Here is an 18,785-nt window from a genome sequence, read left to right as displayed (position 1 = left end):
CCGGCTTCTTCCAACTTCCAAAGACATGCGTATTAGGTGAATTAGAAAATTAAATTGGCCAGTGTCAGTGTTTTTGCTTGTCTATATGTGGCCCTGAGATAGACTGGCGTCCTGTCCAAGGTGTACCCCGCCTCACACATTATGACTGGTGAGGTAGGCTCCAGTCCCCCCGTGATCCTTGATTGAAGTAAGCCAGTATAAAGAATGAATGAATGAAAAATGATGACAGAAGCAAGTTTGAGTTTCTACAGGGGTAAGACATCTATAGTTTTTCCAGTCTTGGTAAAAAGTGATGTATATTATTGGTTGAGTTAATAGGATTTAAAACATGACATGTTTTAGCAGTTTTAAATTCTTGGTCTCCAAACTAAGATTTGATAACATATGACATATGTTGCCACAAAACATGATAACTAAGCACATCATACACATGGTTTTATTAATTATTAATGAGGCTCATTATTGCAGATTAATGGGCGTTTCAGAAGCGTCAGAGGCATGAGACGTGTTGCTTTTTAGAGGCGTCGGAAGCGTCGCTTTAGCTCGGCTTTTGACATGACGCTTCTGACGGGAGCGCACATTTTCGCTTGTTGGCAGGCTGACGCGGTTAAAGTTCAACCCAATCTTTATTTTTTTTTAATTGAACAAAAGAAAAAATATAAGTTCAACCGGACAGAGGTGGGGGGAGTTATGCGTGCAAAGTTTCTTTTACAGAACTGCTGTTTGTGTGTTTATGCACTCAGCCTGACTCCTCGATGGAACGACAAGACGATGATGGACACTTTCCCACCGAAACTCTTGCTCAGTCATCCTTCCATGTGCAGCAGGACCCGGTGCTGACCAAGTCCTCAGGACGACGATCTGTCATCTGATTAAGAAAAAGAAAAAAACAAATTGTCCTGTGATCGTTTGTCTACAAAACAGAGCGAGAGATGGTGTGTGCACATGCGACGGGCACACTCATCACATTTAGGAGCGCATCTTAAAGAGCTTCCGTCTTCATTCACATTCACTGCGCTGCTCTGAACTTGTTGAACACTGATAAAGCATCAGAGGGGCACACTGAGGACTGTCAGGACGCAAATTTAAGTTGTTTTGGGGTTTTTTTTTCCTTTTACTTTTCAAGTTGACTTTTGAACTTTCGATGCTCTGAGCTGTGACGTAGCTTTGCGCTGTCCAATAGGAACGACATGTCGGGCTAAAACACAGAAGACCAGTGGCAGAAACCACTGATCTGTACAAATGGTAAATGGACTGCATTTATATAGCGCTTTTCCATCTGCATCAGACGCTCAAAGCACTTTACAAGTATGCCTCACATTCACCCCGATGTCAGGGTGCTGCCATACAAGGCGCTCACTACACACCGGGAGCAATAGGGGATTAAAGACCTTGCCCAAGGGCCCTTAGTGATTTTCCAGTCAGGCAGGGATTTGAACTACAAATCAGTGCAGAAACCATGTCTAAAGAAAAATCCTTGGAAATGTTTTTGTTGTTGTTGTTTACCTCAAAATTTCTGATTACTGTTTAAAAAAGTTTAGAACACTTGTAATTAAAATAGCTAAATCAATAAATGGTTCTTTAGAAACCTTTCATCTATAAATTAAAACCACCTGTTATTTCAGATTAGATCATTTCTTGTTCAACATACGGAACCTTTTTAGACAAATAAAATAACATGGAAATTTGTAAATTTTTTTAAGTCTGGTAGATTATTACTTGATTGTTCAAGCTACCTCAAAGAGAACTGCACTGTTTAAGTGATAAATAATAAAATAAGGTGATTAAAATGAAATTATTATATATTTAGCATTTGTTCATTCAGTTTTTTAAAGTATCGGATCGGGACTGGGTATCGGCAGATACTCAAAATCAGATGACTCGGAATCGGATCGGGGCCAAAAAACCTGATCGGGACATCCCTAACGTATACCCATGTTGGCCCACAGACTAGTGTTCGCTATGCAAGCAAAGTGTTTTATATTTTTGCGTTTTTGGGGTTAGGGGCTGGTGGTATCCGTTTGGCATTCCAGACACATGCCTTCCATCCTTTCACTTTGCATATTGTCTGTCGTTTTCAGGCTCTGTTGACAGCAGTGACGTCCCAGCACATCGAAATCCATGAGGGCACTGTCTTGCAGGCAGTCCGCACATGTTACAACATCTACCTTGCCAGCAAGAACCTCATCAACCAAACCACAGCGAAGGCCACACTCACACAGATGCTCAACGTCATCTTTGCACGCATGGAGAATCAAGCAGTATGTCCAACCCTCACTCACAAGGCTGAAAAATTTTTAAATAGTTAAATGCACAAGTCAGACAGAGGGCTCATCCTTACCAGAACCACAGTCTAAAGTGGACCTGGGCATTGTATGGCCCCTGGGCCACATCCGGCCCTTTGGCTGTCTCTGAAGGATACAAAAAGCTGTCTCAGAGATTTCAGCTGTCAGTTTCCACTGTCAGGAACATAGTGAGGAAATGGAAGACCACAGGCACAGTACTAGTTAAAGGCTGAAGTGGCAGGCCAAGAAAAATCTCAGATAAGCTGAAGAGAAGGATGGTGAGAACAGTCAACTGACAGAGCTACTCCAAAGACCCACAACATGATCTTGCTGCAGATAGTGTCTCTGTGCATTGTTCAGCTATACAGTGCAATTTTTTCATTATTTAATCATAGTTGTAACTTGTCATTACAATACACATTACTGTTTTTTATCGAGATAAAATTAATATGGAACAGAATTATCAAGTTGTAAAGAAGAAGAAGGGTGTAAAAAGCCATACTCATTGGTGAACAACTTGATAACGATTTTATCATATACAGTGGTCCTTCGTTTATCGCGGGAGTTACGTTCTAAAAATAACCCGCGATAGGCAAAATCCACAAAGTAGTCAGCGTTATTTTTTTACAATTATTATAGATGTTTTAAGGCTGTAAAACCCCTCACTACACACTTTATACACTTTTCTCAAACAGGCATTAACATTTTCTCACTTTTCTCTCCTGTGTAAACACTCAAAGTTCAAACCTTAGTAAAAAAAAAATAGAACATTTTTCTATAAATAATTATGATGGCTTTTAGAACTAACGAATTTAATTTTAACAATCAACCTATGAGGTTGGACACATAAGAAATTATTAATAGTGACTCGCCAGTATTTCACAGTTCCTCTGACCGCGCCTCTTCGTCGTGGCACCGCTCCGCTGTCCAGATTGGCTGATTACTCGGGTGGTATGAAAAATAATACCCGTCTGCGAAAAGGGTGTATTGCTATTTATTCTTTAGTGTTTTATCTAATCATATTAGCGTATCATTTATAGGTATATGATCATTTCTGTTACTCATGTGGCCCCTTGGGAAAAGTAATTGTCCACCCCTGGTCTAAAGGCGTTGACACTAAAAGTGGGATGTCAGTGTAGCTCTTTATTTTCTCAAGCTAACTGCAACTTCTGTTCAAGTTTTAAACGCTGCAACAAACTGAAAACACAAAGGCTGTTAAAGAATCAGTGACTTATTCCCGGAAAATATAAATTTGATGAAAATAATTAAAACATTTACCCTATATTCCTCTGTTGTTAACTTTGTGTCCTTAAAGACATTTTAACTGTTGCCTTCAATCAAAAAGTTTGCTTTAATGTCTTTTTTTTTTTTTCTGTTTCAATGACACTTTGCCCACCTGCCTCCCTCCTTTCTTTCTGGACACATAGCTTACAAATCACAAGCTATCTTGGTCTCTGGCCTCCAGAAAGCGTGACCGCCAGGTAAAGCGTGCGGGACTGCCGTGACTTGCCTGATCCGAACTCTTCTCTGTGTTTGCACATTTTAGCTTTTCTCATCTGTTCATGCACTCATCCATTCTCTTCCTTTACACCCACACTGCCCTGGAGCAGATTGGCTGTGTACGTGCACCATGCTTGCTGTGGCTTTTCTTGTCTTCACATGCTAATCATCCTGCTCTCTTTCAGCAGTTTACATTTTAGTTTTCATTTAGTTGGAGGTGTGGTAAACATTCATTGCTGATCGGTTATGCCTGTTGAAGTTCTGGTGCTTTTTTTTTTTTTTTTTTTTTTTTACAGTATTGCATTTCCAGAGGCCTGATGAAACTCTGTTAGAACAATGAGAAAGTAAGTAGTGTTGAGTCAGAGGGAGAAATATAAATAACCAGTCAGGAGTAGAGACAGAAAGACAGCACAGACTTTAAAGCCTATTATTGTGTTGTCACCGTCTGCATAATGTTGTGCTGTGCTGCACAGGGAGATCCACTTTCTGTGTGCGTGTCCTGATTGCAGCTCAGCATGATCACATACTCACTGCGTTGCTCGCTCGCGCACAGCATTCACTGCCCGACTGAGGTGGCATTTAAATAATAAGCTTAGTTTATTTGTGCAGCCTCAGTGTTCTCCAGTGTGCATTTCGCCCTGCCTTGTTGCTTTTGCTCAAATTCACTACTGAGTTTAATTCAGTAGGTATTTTGTTGTGTTAATTTAAATGTGACAAATAGCAGCTCATAATGTACGTACACCTTTTCAGCAATCCGATAAAGGTCACCAAGCATCTTTAAAAACTGGAAGTTAAATTAGTAACAAAAAATATCCGATAAGCACAAAGACAGTACATCCTTTAAAAAACACACACACATAAACCACTGGTTAGCTGTGCCTCGTGCTTTAAAAGAAAAGTTGATGCTCGTACCCCATGTCATCTGTGAAGCCTGACTGTCTCTCTGCCTTCCTCCCGTAGATTGTGTAGGCATGGCGCTTAGAGAGTGGAGTGGCTCTGTGGGTGTGTCTCAGAAAGCATATGGACTTCTGTGATATGGACCACTTCATGCATGACTCGATATGAGACACAGAGGATGTTCAACATTCGAATATAAAGTACAGATTAAAAACAGATTTTGCAAAGAAAAAAAAAAGAGCTCCTTAAAGGGCATTTTTCCCCCAAAATTCCACTTTTCTGTTCCTTGGCATTGTTTTTGTTTTGAAACTGTAGCTGTTTGAAAATGAAAATGGTCCCATGGAGCTGAAAATGTAATTTGGGGACAGTGTTTACTTGAACAAGTAGAAGTGTCACTTGAAATGAAAATGTGTCACGAGTGTGTTGACTTATTGGGTGAGTAAGGCCAAGACGAGAGGTGGGAAACTGTGTGCCATGAAGGGCCGACACTGTGGTAGTTTTACTGAAGGCATGCAAGTGCCTCAGTGTTGAGGATCCCTGAAGCTGTAGAAGGCTAGGGGGACGTTCATGCTTCTCCTGACTGCAGGAGATTACTTTGGAGAGTTGGGGATGGGCCAGTTGTCTGCCTGGGTGGTTGCTGTCCAGTTGCCAAGTTGGTTCCTTTGTGTGGCAGAAACACAAACTCATGGCACCAGTGGATGCCGTACGTCTCCTAATTTTTATTTTGTGTGTATACGTACCTTTCTCATTGTGCATTTGTGTCACGTGCTTTTGCTGATATATGGTTGTACTCCTACAGCTGCAGGAAGCAAAGCAGCTGGAGAGAGAACGACACCGGCAGCACTCTCCGGTCATCCAGCGCACTGAGCCCAACTCCCCCCAACTGCAGACTCCCATCCACCCGCTAGCCAAGGGTGCGACCCCAGAGGCCAACGGTCCTGTCAGCCCTCCAACTCCCAGTGTCACCATCCCATCTACTCCATCCACACCCTCTACATCAGCCACAGAGGCCAGCAATAGGTGTTTGCCCGAGGAACAGGAGGACCAGGTAGTGCAGCGGTCTGTCTACGAGAGCCCAGATCCAGAAAATGGTTCCAATTTCTGTGAGGTTGAGAACGAACAGACTGAAGCAGATCAGGCCACTGCAGCAGCACAGAGTAAGACTGCTGCAAAGATTTATTTCATTCTCCTTTTTAGTCTTATACACTCAGTCAGTATAATGCTTTCTTTCAGCACTTCTAGATAAAATTCTACCATAGAATAATTAAAATAGATAAATAAATATTCACTTGTACTGTTTTGTCCCAAGTGTTAAAGTGGCCATATATATCTGTTTATTTATTTTTGCTAGTTTGTAAGATCCTGTGTCTTATACGAGGTCTATTAGATAATAAACCGACCCTTTTATTATTTTTTTTTAACTATATGGATTTGAATGACATGCAATTACACCAGTCATGCTTGAACCCTCGTGCGCATGCGTGAGTTTTTTCACGCGTGTCGGTGACGTCATTTCCTTGTGGGCAGGCCTTGAGTGAGATGTGGTCCCGCCCTCTTGGCTGAATTCCTTTGTTTCACACGCTGCTCGAGATGGCGCGCGTTGCTTTATCAACATTTTTTCTGGACCTGTGAGGAATATCCGAGTGGACACTATTCGAGAAATTAAGCTGGTTTTCGGTGAAAAGTTTAACGGCTGATGAGAGATTATGGGGTGTTTCTGTCGGTGTAAGGACTTCCCACGGAGCGGGACGTCGTGCAGCGCTTCCAGGCGCCGTCATCGGCCTTTTTTGACCTGAAAACATCCTAATTTAAGGCTTAATTCACCCAGGACGTCGTGAGAGAACAGAGAAGATTCAGAAGAGGCCGGCATGAGGACTTTATGTGGACATTCCGCTGTTTAAGGACATTTTTTAATGAAAGACATGCGCGCAAATTCGCCGAGTCGTTTCCGTGATGACTCGGCAAATCTGTGTGCACCGCGACAGGAAAAACACCTCCGTGTTGAAAACCATTTGTAAAATTCAGGTGGCTTTTGATGGCTTTCACCAAGTGAGTAACTGAGAAATTGTTTAACAGCTTGGGCATGTTCCAACTTGCCCGTTAAGGTTTCCAACGGAGGTGTTTTTCCTGTCGCGACCCCCCGCGGTCGGGTCCGGCCCGAAATGCGACTCTGCCCGCACATTCTTTCATTACAAAATGTCCGTTAACAATGGAATGTCCGAATAAACTCCTCATGCCGACTTCTTCTGAAAGTTCTCTGTTCTCTGACGACTTACTGGGTCCATAGAGTCTGAAATGTGGAAGTTTTCAACTTGAAACGGCGAGACGCTGCCGCCTCGAAGCGCAGATCGCCGTCAGGCGCCGTGGGCCGTCCTTACGGCGACACTACCAGACCAAAATCTCTCATCAGCCGTTAAAATTTTTACCGAAAACCAGCTGAATTTATCGAATGGTGTCCACTCAGTTGTGCCTTACAGTTTTGAAAAAATTTTGATCAAACAAAGCAGCAGTCTCTGAGCCATTCCTAAACAATGAAAAAATCGACGAGAGGGTGAGCGACTCCTCACTGAAAGACTGCCCACAGGCGAATGACGTAACCGACAGACGTGAAAAACCTCTCGCATGCCCACGAGGATTCAAGCATGTCTGATGTAATCACACGTGATTCAAATCCATATGGTTTTTGAAAAAAATAATAAGGTCGGATACTTTTCTAATAGACCTCATATACTGAAGAAAATCATGCGATTGTTCATAATGATGATGATGATGATAATAATAATAATTCTTATTATTATTATAATTATAATTATTATTATTATTATTATACCAACTATTTATGTAGGGTTTCCCATGAGTCAAAACACTAAACAAAATAAACTTTATTAATAAAAGAATACATGCCAGTAATAAAAAGTATAGTACAACAGTGCACAAAAATCCCAAATTAAAGAGTTGATACTACAGAATAAACGTGCGACATATATATGATTTTTTTTTTTTTTCTTCAAGAGATGTTTTTTGACAGGTGCGACTTATACGTCAGAAAATAAAGTAATTAGATTAACAAATATATGATAAATAGCTTGTTTTATACGCTAATATACAGATCTGTTAAGCAGGGCTGCAGCTATAAAATATTTTTGAAATAGAGTATTCTAGCAATTTTTTAATTGATTAATTGAGTAATCAGATAACAAGTACTTTTGCGTTTTTAAACCACATCAATAGTCCAGGACTCTTCTTAAGCAATGCCACAATGTCGCTGCGCCATCACGCAGATTGTCAAATTTAGTGTATCCCTTTCTGTTTTCCTGGGTAATTATTTATTTTTTTCACATCTTTACAAGTTTTGTATCTTTACTGGTGTCAGGATCTCAGCACTCCCCTGACACCGGACCTTAAGCGCAGGCGGTCGGTGTAATCCTCAGTTAGTCAGGCTGCACGTGAACGTGAGCACAGCCTGTGGAATTACTGAGTTCTGGAGTGCAGCTTTTCCACAAGAGCCACATTGATAAATCTGCTCTGCACCCTGTCGATAAAAACTCAATCAAATCCTAATAAAGGTGGTTTTTGAATAAACTTGATTGACTTAAAGTGCATTTAGTGCGGAGCGCAGCCAGCGGACCAAACAGTTTTTTTTTTTGTTGTTGTTTTTTTTTTTTTTAAATACACAAACACACTGCTTGGCTTTAAATGTGCAGTCAGTCTATTTCAGATGATCAGCGTGGCCAAGTGGTTAATGCGCTTGGTTTCAGTTCAGAAGGTTCCGGGTTCAAATCCCACCCTTGCCGCATCTCTCCATGTAATGTGGAGTTGCGTCAGGAAGGGCATCCGGCGTAAAACCTGTGCCAATTCAACATGCAGATCCACCTTGGATTTGCTGTGGCGACCCCGAGTGCAAACAAGGGAGCAGCCGAAGGGACTTACTAGCGTGGACCCTCTTTCTCTTAAATGGCTGTAGCTTTTGGTGCTACTTTGATTAGCTCTTACATGGCTTATGCGTATGCTCTAGTCTTCTGCAGTTTTTTTTTTTTTTCTGGGAATGTTACAGCACCACATACAGGCCTGGTATATGTGCTACAACATTAAATGGAGCGTCAAGGCACAGAATTTACATCAAACATTTTTTGTAATCGAATTATTCAAGTTATGCAACGAATCGTTTCAGCCCTGCTGCTAAGTTTCATGTACATTGCTGAGCTGGTATCTTTTGATATTTTCATTCCAGAAGAAGGTGAAACACTGACCTGACATGCTATGATGTTGCCAAACCGATTCAGTACAGCAATGTGTGACCTGGTGAGAGAACCGGACACTGATGTAAGAACATGGTGATGGTTGTGTGTTTGTGTGAATGTTCAGATGCAGCAGCCCAGCAGCATCCGGAGGAAGGTGAGGAGTCATATGTAGAGACTCCAAACTATGAGGAAAAAGCTCAGGAAATCGTCCAGAGTATTCTGCAGGATGTGGTCAATACTGTCGCAGGAGGTGAGCCACCCTTTGTGTCTTCATTCAATAAGTGTGTGTGTTTGTGTGTGTGTTTAATGTATTTATTTATTTGTTGAAGGCAGAAGCTGTGCTTTGAGAATATTATTTGTCTGTAACATTGTTGAAATCAGCACAAGCCTTATTGGTAGAAGGCTGGTAATCATAATGCTGTAGGAGACTTTTTGAAGGAACGCAGTCAGTGGAATGACTTTGAAAAGAGTTTTATATCAAAGTGTTCCTTATAAGTAGAGTTGGAGATTTTGTTACACAGAAGTGACTCATAAATTTTGTGAACTTGCAGAGTGCATCTTTGTATCATTTTTGTATTTAATAAGGATATAACACTAAATTTATGCAAATTGTCCCTTAGATATCAGGTAAATTGTGCTTCCAGTATAGTGACCTTATTTGTAACAGCACATCTTTCAGCACAGAAATAATCATGAATCAGGAAGGAACCTCAAGCAGCTCAGCACTTTTGACCCTTGGTAAATAAAAAAACAATTAACTTGCTGGGAAGATGCAGTGTCATTTTGTTCAGGTCAAACTCCCTGAATTTTTCTTTATTCCTGACAAAAAGAAAGAGGTTCTTCTTTGTTTATGAAAAAAATCTTTTATAATCCAGTTCCTACAAAAACCCTTATTAGTGTGTATAATAGAAAAAGAGTGCTTTCTTGTTTTATTTTGTCCTCCACATGCACTTAGCCTTGAGCTGCAGTTCGACAAACAGGCTTTAATGGTCTTGAAAGATCTGGAGCAGAAATGTGATCTGTTTTTTTGTTTGTTTTTTTTTTCCCCTTATTTTTCCACCCTAATTAAAATCTCTCCTAAAAGATGTCATATGTTTGCTTTGTACTTTGCCAAAGAATCATGCCAAACCCCAGTGCTTGTTTGGGCCACCAGGTCATCCTTAGACTGTGTGTTTTAATGTGTTTAGTAATCAGCATGTTGAGGCTTGAAATAAGTGAGACGGCCCTGACTGTCCAACTCGCCCCCATGCCGTTGTGTGCACAGGGCACTGTCTGGACCCCACAAACCTGTGTTCTGACACCAAGGAGTCCATTGGTGAGGGCGAGCCTGTGGAGTCGGCTACGACTGAAGCAGTAACGGAGGGCACCCAGAGCTCCCTGGAAGATGAGGGCACACTGGGCAGTGACAGTGAACATGTCCATGCTAATGGCATCCCGGGCACACCCATTTCTGCCAGCTTTACCCCTTCCCTGCCTGATGACAGACTCTCTGTCTCATCTACTGACACTCAGGTGAAGCAAGGACTGAGGAAACGGCGCCCACTCTGAAAAGAGTATATAATACTTCAAAGTTAAAGTAGAATTGATGGTTAAAGTAAGATGGCTGAAATTACATAACACATAATTTTGTTTTGGAACTTATACTTTTATTTTTTGTGTTTTATATTTGTATATTATTATTATTAACTGGAATTCACCTACTTAAGAAGTAGTAGTGAGTAGTAAGTTCTGCTGATGTTGTTTTTTTTTAATTAAAATAAACACTCAAAACTGTTAGCAATTGCTAATTAATTTGTATAAGTTGTGCCTGACATTGGGTTGAATGTAAGGCATTATTGTAAAGCACTTTGAGCTTCTGATGCAGATGGAAAAGCGCTATATAAATGCAGTCTATTTACCGTTTAATAAATATGTAACGGCCCTTCTTTCTATCTACATATTTGTTCATTGGTTATTTTGTTTGCACACTTAAGTGATCAAAGTTCAGTAAGTCTAAGGGATCTGCAGGCTTTTTGCTCACAAACCTTTTTTTGTCAAGTCAGCTACAATATGTGAGTGGTGTTGATTTTATTGTTGCTTTGTTGTGTTTTTCTGTAGGAATCGGGAGCAGCACCAGGCCAACCGCCAGGTGCTAAATTCTCCCACATTCTCCAGAAAGATGCCTTCCTCGTCTTTCGCTCACTCTGCAAGCTGTCAATGAAGCCGTTGTCAGATGGACCACCTGATCCAAAGTAAGAAACAAGGAGAGCGTAAATAGTATTTGTGTGTGTTTGGGCGCGGGGGTGTATTGGATTGGATTGGATTTCAGCTTCATTGATTTCTTAAAATGTTGGAAATATTTGTCTGAGACAAAATGAGGATTATGACAAGGAGGGAGGTTTGGAAATGTTTGAAACAGAACTGCAGGAATTAATGTGTTTTATGAAAGTGGTGAGTAGCCTTGGTTCTACATAATTAAGAAATCTACAGAGTTAAATGCAGCCTTCTGTTGTGTTTGCTAACAAATATTAATCCTGTTTATTTCTAGTTGCTTTAGGCTTACTTTGGATAGTTTCCTGCTTTTGTTACTAATTATGTCATTGTTTCAGGCAGCCAACTTTTGTAATTATTTAACTTTTTTGCATATGAATATTCAAATAAATACAATATAAGTACAATTCTTTCTTTTTAAAGGCTTAGAAGTTGTTACTTTCTGGAGCATATACTTTAGTCAGCACAGGGAATTGGATTGTGAGGGAATGTCAGCTATGATATTTTCGCCATGTGGCACATGTCTGTAGGCATGATCCAGCATGGAGGTGCCTCAGTGTTGATGATCCCATTGGCTGGAGATGGCCTAGGAGATGGCCATGACTCACATGGCTTCTGCAGGTAGATGGTTGCGTTTGATCCAGGGTGGTTCAGTGCTGTGGTGGATTGGGGCACCAGTCCATGCTTCCAGACATTAGCTGGCCTGCATTGGAAGTTGCATTAAACCTTTGTTAGCTACCATGGGTGCAATTTGGTGGGGGATGGGGTGACATTCCCCCCCACCTTTTCAACCAGGGGGACAGAATATGGTATGCCCCCCCCCCACCTTCTGACATATATGTGTGTACTTGAAACATGCTATGTCAGTCTTATGTGCAAACCATGTCAGAATAGTATCTTTGTTTCTGCAAGTTTGCATTTTTAGTAGCATTGACTTGTTTACAACACCTGTTTCTTGTTTGTCACATTTGGAATTTTGTGGGACTGCATTTGCCCAGATTTGAAACCAAAAATAGTTGCCTCTAGGGACTAGTGTCTACACATAAGTATCAATGGCCCATATTCTAATTGACTAAATTATGAAAGTTAGAAAACAAAATCAGAAAAGCTATCTGGGACCTCAGAAAACCCATCTGCAATTATTGCTTGATCTCCAAAATCAGTCTATGCAAGCAAAATTAAATTATGTTAGGTATGAGTGTTGTCATTAGTGCCACTTCGAAAATTAAATTCATGATAAGTAATTTATCCTAAACTTATGATCTGTTGTTTTTTCAAACTTATGCAAAAACAAATCTTGAGGAAAAAAAATACAGTATGCGATAGTTAATAATTATTAATAGCCTGTTCTTTCATATTTATGAATACATTTTACCACATTGCAGTTGTTTTTTTAATGAAAACTCAACTGTCAGATCCCGCTTTTTTAGATACACGGCACACGCTCACCCTCCCATAAGTGTGTTTGTGTACAAAACCAGCTCTCCGTCTCTGGGGTCCGACCTTCGTGTCTCCACGGGTATTACCCGGCAGGGCTGCACAAAGGCTGTTCAAGCTGGTGGCGAGGAGATTCGTCTAGCTGCTCACTGCCTCCATCCGGACGTCCACCCCGCTGAAGCTGATCTCGCACCCCGGTTGAATAGCCTTCTCTGGAACCAGGATACGAACCGGCCACGCCCGTTAACGGCAACTCTCCTCTTATGGATCAGGGCTCTTGGAATGTTGCTAGATTTTGAATTTAGTGACTCGTACAGCGAGTCCCCAGGATGTGTTATTTTCATTAAAAAAAACCAGACTAACCTTTTAGAGCCTTTTTGATGTTGTACACCCAATAAACTTTAACTTTTTACACCTTAAGAAGCATCAATAATCCAATGTCCGAGCCTTAACACTTTAACTGCATACTTGGAAATTTATTGCAGGTTTTGCAAGTGCCAATAACATAATCAACATAGATTATATGGTGATAATTTCACAACAGTAATTCAAGTATAATTAGAATAATGATTGGCAGAGATTTTTGTTTTTAATTCAATAATTCTGACTGATCTTACTTTGACTGGGACTGGATTGACTTCTTAACAATTTTTTCTAGGAGTGAGGGAAGGAGGTTTTTGAGGTTAGAGTCCCCAGCTCGATGAACTTGATTTCCTCTTCATCAGCTGTTAATCGTTAGCTGACCACGATCCTTGTGTGATGTTGTAATCCTTCAGGAAGTTAATCCACATAAGAACTTATTCCGTCTGCAATCAACCAAAAGTTGATCTAATCCATTCTGGTATGCGGTCATGTTCCTTGAGAGAGAAATCGTTGACCATTCCCCACTCAGACTTAAGGCCAGTGGTTACTCTCCGTTGTTCTGCTACTCCGTGACTGGACGGCCTGAGCGGGAGTTGAAAACTCTCTCAAATGATCTTTATGGCTCCAATCCTCTCACTCCACAATTCCAATTGCTGCTCACAAGATGGTCAAGTCTTGTGATCTCCTCGTAGCAGGGGAGTAGTGGCAACAGCAGCTCTCCCTGGAAGAATAACCCCGTTTTCTGGTGTTTCACAGGTTATATATGTGCTTGATTCTTGTTGTCCTCAGATGATCTTGGTTACTATGGGGACGCTGTTGACTCAAAACCTCCTCCCTTCTCCTTCTACTTTACTGGAAATCCCCGCAGCCCCTACCAGTAACTTATTTCTCAAGTTCCTCTTTTCTGTTAACACTTTAGCTTTCTGAGAATTTATTCTTTTAAATCATTTCTTTAGAATCACATCAATCATATTCAGTCATTTCATTACAACTCTCTTTCACATAAAAACAATTCATATGATCATATACAAACATTTTCATTCCTTATTATTCATTTAATTTTTACCAACATCTTAATCATTTGATCAGTTGTTTAACATCAGTTTTTCTTGCCCTGTTTGCAACATCTTCTTCACTTCCTCTTTTTCTCTGACTCTGCACTCTTTATGAAAAACAACTCATATAATCATTCATTTCACTTATTTGTAACATACTTTTTCTAATACTTTTTCTAATCAACTCTTAATTTTAATACATTAATACTTCATTTGATCATACTTGTCATGTTAGAATCATTCTTAGACATATTCCATCGTCTTCACCACCGAGTTCATTCCGTGGGCCTCCCCATTTGCAATGGAAAAGTCCGGTATGACCTCACTTACTCCTGGAAGGTATCAAACACTGTGCAGTTTAATCCAACAGCATGTATATTAATTCCATGGCACGTATTATATTCCAAGATGAAAACAAGCTGAAAGCAAGCTTAAAGTCATCTTTCCTGACACAACCTATCATTCTTTTTGAGTTCTACACTAATAAAATCAATGCTGGCTATTCTCAGAATAAAGTACTTATATCCACAGTTTCAGATTGCATAAATGGTGTCCACTTTATGGTCTTCTCAAAACATTAAAAGTACTGTTCTGGATGCTCAGAATGCATCTGAGCTTATCTAGAAACCGTTGGCTTCTGGGGGCCTAAAGTGGCCCCCAGACCCCCGGCCTGTGGGCTTCAGTCCTGCGGGCCTCGCACTTTGTCCCCCCCCCAATTTCTAGTTCTAAATTGCGCCCTTGTTAGCTACTCTAGGTGAATTCTTGCATGCATTTGGGCCAGCCCATTGATAAACAAGCAGCAGTCAAGGCAGTCATGGCTGGCAAAGCAGAAGGTTTTGACACAATAGAGACTCCATATTGTGGTGTATATTAGTTATGTGTTGCAGAGTTGTGTGTCTGACATATGAGGCCATATGTTTGCATACACCTTGTGTTAAAGCCACTTTCTCACATTCACTGATACATATCCCTGAAGGTCACTGTTATAATGGTGACCAAATAATTTATGAAGATCATGAGGTCAAAGAGCCTTTTCTTATCGTGCACCCGCTCCGTGGAACGGTCTTCCTGCGACCATGAGGCAGTCGGAGTCCATGGACATTTTTAAGTCAAGACTTAAAACCTGTTTTTATTCTCTTTCTTATGACTACTTTTTATTTTGTGTATTTGTTTTATTTTTTACTTATGTTTTTAATTATGTATTTGAATTTTTAAATTTTATTTATTTAATTTTTTATGTTGAACTGTTCTGTATGAAGCGCCTTGAGATGGCTTTTATTGTGATTTGGCACTTTATAAGCTGATTGAATTGAATTGAAAATCATGGTTGACCACGAAAACTGCCTTGAGCGCGGTTTGATGCTGTAACACCCTGGGTATGTATCATGTGGCAAAAACAACCATAACCTAAATATAGCATAACTGTAGTATAACTTTAGCACAGCCTTGATGCTTCCAGTCATGGCATTTAGAACAACATTACAGGCTCCATTGAAATACAAATGATTACCAAAGTTTGTCAAATTTTGCAACTAAAAAGACAGTTTCAAACATGTTATGGCCACAGTTTAAACAAGACAAGTTGGACAATGATGAACACCCTCCTACCTCATTTCTTATGTCTTGTACCTTTACAAGTATTATTATTATTGCTTATCTTGCACACGCTGTTTGATGAATATTTTCCTCTACTTGCACCCACCCTGTGTGTTTTCTTAAGAGCTGACGTAACGTGAATTTCTCCTCTGTGAGATCAATAACATTTATCTTATCTTATCTTATCTACACCCTCTGAGGTTTTCCAAGTTAAGGACAAGGTTTCAAACTGTCAGCTTCTGGGATGCACATTTGTGAAACTGAGTTAGAATAACTTCTGTGTTACATTGATGGAGTGTTTTGTTAAAGATGGATGTTGTCACATGTCTGTGTGATGCCACCAACTCAATCATCAGTTCCTTAGTTGTGAATCTGTCTTGTGTTTTGTTTGATAGTTTAGGCAGTGCAATGAAGCAGTGGTAAGCACTCTTGCCTCACAGCAAGAACGTTCTGATTTCAAGCCAGTCTATGCGCATTGTCCTTATAGATCTGGAATTATGTCAAGAACGGTCTCCGGTGTAAAACTTGTCACATCTAAATGTGCCTCTGTGCTCAAGACCCATGCAAACTGGAGTAGTCAAACAAAGGTGTGTGTGTGAGTTAGAGATTGTACAATTGCATATTATTCTTTAAACTTTTTCGAGATAGTCCCTAAGGAATAACCTGATTTGTGGAAATCCCAAATTTTGCTCCTGGTTCATTGGCTAAATTCTTTAGATTTTTATTTATTTAATTAAAAATTCTTGTTTCCTGTTCTTGAACTCCAGGCAGCACTGGATCTATCGAGTTCCCCTTAAATACAGCTACGAGTGCCTGACGTAAAGCCTAATTAAGCCAATTAGTCTTTCAGAAGCTTTTAAAATTAATTAATTTTCTGGATTCTTCTGTGCTGTTTAATGAGTTCGTCATCTTGGTATATTTAAACCTTTGACCTACTGAGAAATAAAATACAGTGAATAAAACTGTAAACAACTCTTATTTTTAAATACTTTTACATGGAAATGCAGCGTACAATCACCCAGGTGTGTGTAAATGTACGTTCTGGACTTTGTGTGAATGCAGCAGAAAGACTTAGGTTGATGTCCACTTTTTGCACTTCTTTCTTGGCTGGTGAATTTTGATGTTTTGTTTCTGTTTTTTGTATGTATTTTAAGTGGCTCCATTGTGGAAAAATATTACTGCATTTCATCTGTAAGAAATGGTTTAAATTTAAAGGTGTCTCCTACTGGATGTGTCATGTTTTTATAAATAATGGAGACACTGCAGCTTCTCTCAGATTGTTGATGTTTGTTCACTTCCTGTTTCCTTGAAGCACAGAGTCCTTATTTAGCTTCCTTCTTTTTCCTAACCACCATTAAGGGGAAATGGCAAATTTCATTTTGTGACTATCCTGTATCAGTTATGATCATAGTGTACTTTGCCAGAATGGAGACATCTGATTGGCTTGTTCTGTTAGCAGTATGCACAATTTTCCATGAGAAAGCATGCCAGTTTTGACAGAAGTGGCATCTCAATAAAACATCTTCCTGCAGATTTTTGTAATGTCAGATTTTCTAAATGATTTGAACATAATATGATGGCAAATTTGGGGCACTTTTTTTCTGGCCACATAAATCGTGCTTTGTCTGCTTGCCAGAAACCAAAGCTGTTTCAGAGGAGAAATCTCTGCATATAAATGAGCTGAGGGTATTTTTGAGTTTTTCCCTGTTTTGCTGCAGAAAAACATTTCAGACAAGCGTTGGTTTCTCATGCAAAGGAGCTTTGATTCAGTTCTTTGATGGCTGTTAAAATTTTAACTCTGACAAAGAGTGATGCAGGACGATTCCCAGGACTGAAAACGTGCACTTCATGAAGTACGCTCATACATAGTCTTCTTTTGCTGAATTTCCACCAATAATTCTTTCCCAATTTTTTAAAGATATTCAAATGGGCCATTTCAAACTACTGTATTTCACCCTAATGCTCAGTTAGCATGTAGTTGATAGAATGGTTATATAATTCAATTTTTTTTTTTTCAATTTATTTAGTCTACATAGCGCTAAATCACAACAAAACTGCCTCAAGGCACTTCACACAAGTAATAGTGGGGCGGCATAGCAAATCAATTGTGCATTCTGTGATAAAAGCATGACATTTGGCACACACATTCTAAATTAACTGTTTATTTTCAGATATGGAGACATCCTGGAGCTGACCTCTAATGAGCTACAGGGGTCAATAAAGAATTACACGGGGGTCAAAATTTAAAAATGATCTAATCATGTTGAAAACCACATGATTTGTCTGATCATGATGATTTCAAAAAAGGTATATTTTGGAGTATCTATGACTGAGTGTTCTGAGGTTATGGGGGTAAAAACAGCAAAAATGGTAACAAATGGACTGCATTTATATAGCGCTTTTCCATCTGCATCAGACGCTCAAAATGCTTTACAATTATGCCTCACATTCACCCGGATGTCAGGGTGCTGCCATACAAGGCGCTCTCTACACACCGGGAGCAATAGGGGATTAAAGGCCTTGCCCAAGGGCCCTTAGTGATTTTCCAGTCAGGCAGGGATTTGAACCCATGATCTTCTGGACTCAAGCCCAACACCTTAACCACTAGACCATCACCTCCCCTTAACAAAGGGGGGGGGGGGGGGTGATGGGGGTGACAAAGGTCACTTTCAGATCGTACAGGGGTCAAAAGTTAAAGTTGCTCCAATTTTGGTAAAAAGTGATGCAAATTATTGGTTGAAATAAAAGGATTAATAAATGGAATAGTTTTGACTGTGTTGAATGCTTGGTCTCCAAAGTAAAGGTCAAACAAGGTTGACGTCCATTGGATTCTATGATGTATGACATATGTGACCCTGTAACATGATAACTAAGCATGGCAGATGGTGCAATCTATTCCTTTTAAAAATGCTATTAATCATGCAAGGGCATTCCCAGTAATCCCAAACTGACTATCCAGCCTATAGAGTACAGTACGGAGATCCACCTTATCAAACGAAGCCCTGTGATCTGACAGCACCAGAACCTTAGTGGTGTCAGAATCCATTGCAAGGAGAAGATCATTTACCACTTTAGTGACAGCTGTCTCTGTGAAATGATACACTCTAAATGCAGACTGCAGTGGCTCATAAAGATTATTCTCAGTAAGGTGGTCTACGAGC

General features: G+C 40.1%; 1 protein-coding gene and 1 long non-coding RNA gene across 3 annotated transcripts in view; one reads left to right on the top strand and one right to left on the bottom strand.

Moving 5' to 3' along the window:
• The window catches only part of arfgef1 (ADP-ribosylation factor guanine nucleotide-exchange factor 1 (brefeldin A-inhibited)), a 197,198-nt gene that overhangs the window by 106,799 nt on the left and 71,614 nt on the right, over positions 1 to 18,785 (top strand). Inside the window, exons 5-10 of one of the 2 annotated variants that reach the window (XM_034169775.1) lie at positions 2,082 to 2,261; positions 3,713 to 3,766; positions 5,482 to 5,839; positions 9,048 to 9,173; positions 10,188 to 10,435; positions 11,021 to 11,154. In XM_034169775.1, the coding sequence (XP_034025666.1) occupies positions 2,082 to 2,261; positions 3,713 to 3,766; positions 5,482 to 5,839; positions 9,048 to 9,173; positions 10,188 to 10,435; positions 11,021 to 11,154 (1,100 nt within the window). The remainder of the gene's footprint in view (positions 1 to 2,081; positions 2,262 to 3,712; positions 3,767 to 5,481; positions 5,840 to 9,047; positions 9,174 to 10,187; positions 10,436 to 11,020; positions 11,155 to 18,785) is intronic. The other variant, XM_034169783.1, reaches the window with a different exon arrangement.
• LOC117510170 lies at positions 4,646 to 18,753 on the bottom strand. The gene is made up of 3 exons (XR_004560640.1): positions 18,644 to 18,753; positions 5,390 to 5,391; positions 4,646 to 4,658 (listed from the first exon to the last, which is right to left on the bottom strand). It is a non-coding gene; the product is annotated as an uncharacterized LOC117510170 (long non-coding RNA).

This window comes from Thalassophryne amazonica, chromosome 1 (assembly GCF_902500255.1).
Source record: "Thalassophryne amazonica chromosome 1, fThaAma1.1, whole genome shotgun sequence".
Taxonomy (NCBI): Eukaryota; Metazoa; Chordata; class Actinopteri; order Batrachoidiformes; family Batrachoididae; genus Thalassophryne; species Thalassophryne amazonica.
The sequence above is the reverse complement of the archived record's forward strand: the minus strand, read 5'-3'. Positions and strand labels throughout refer to the sequence as shown.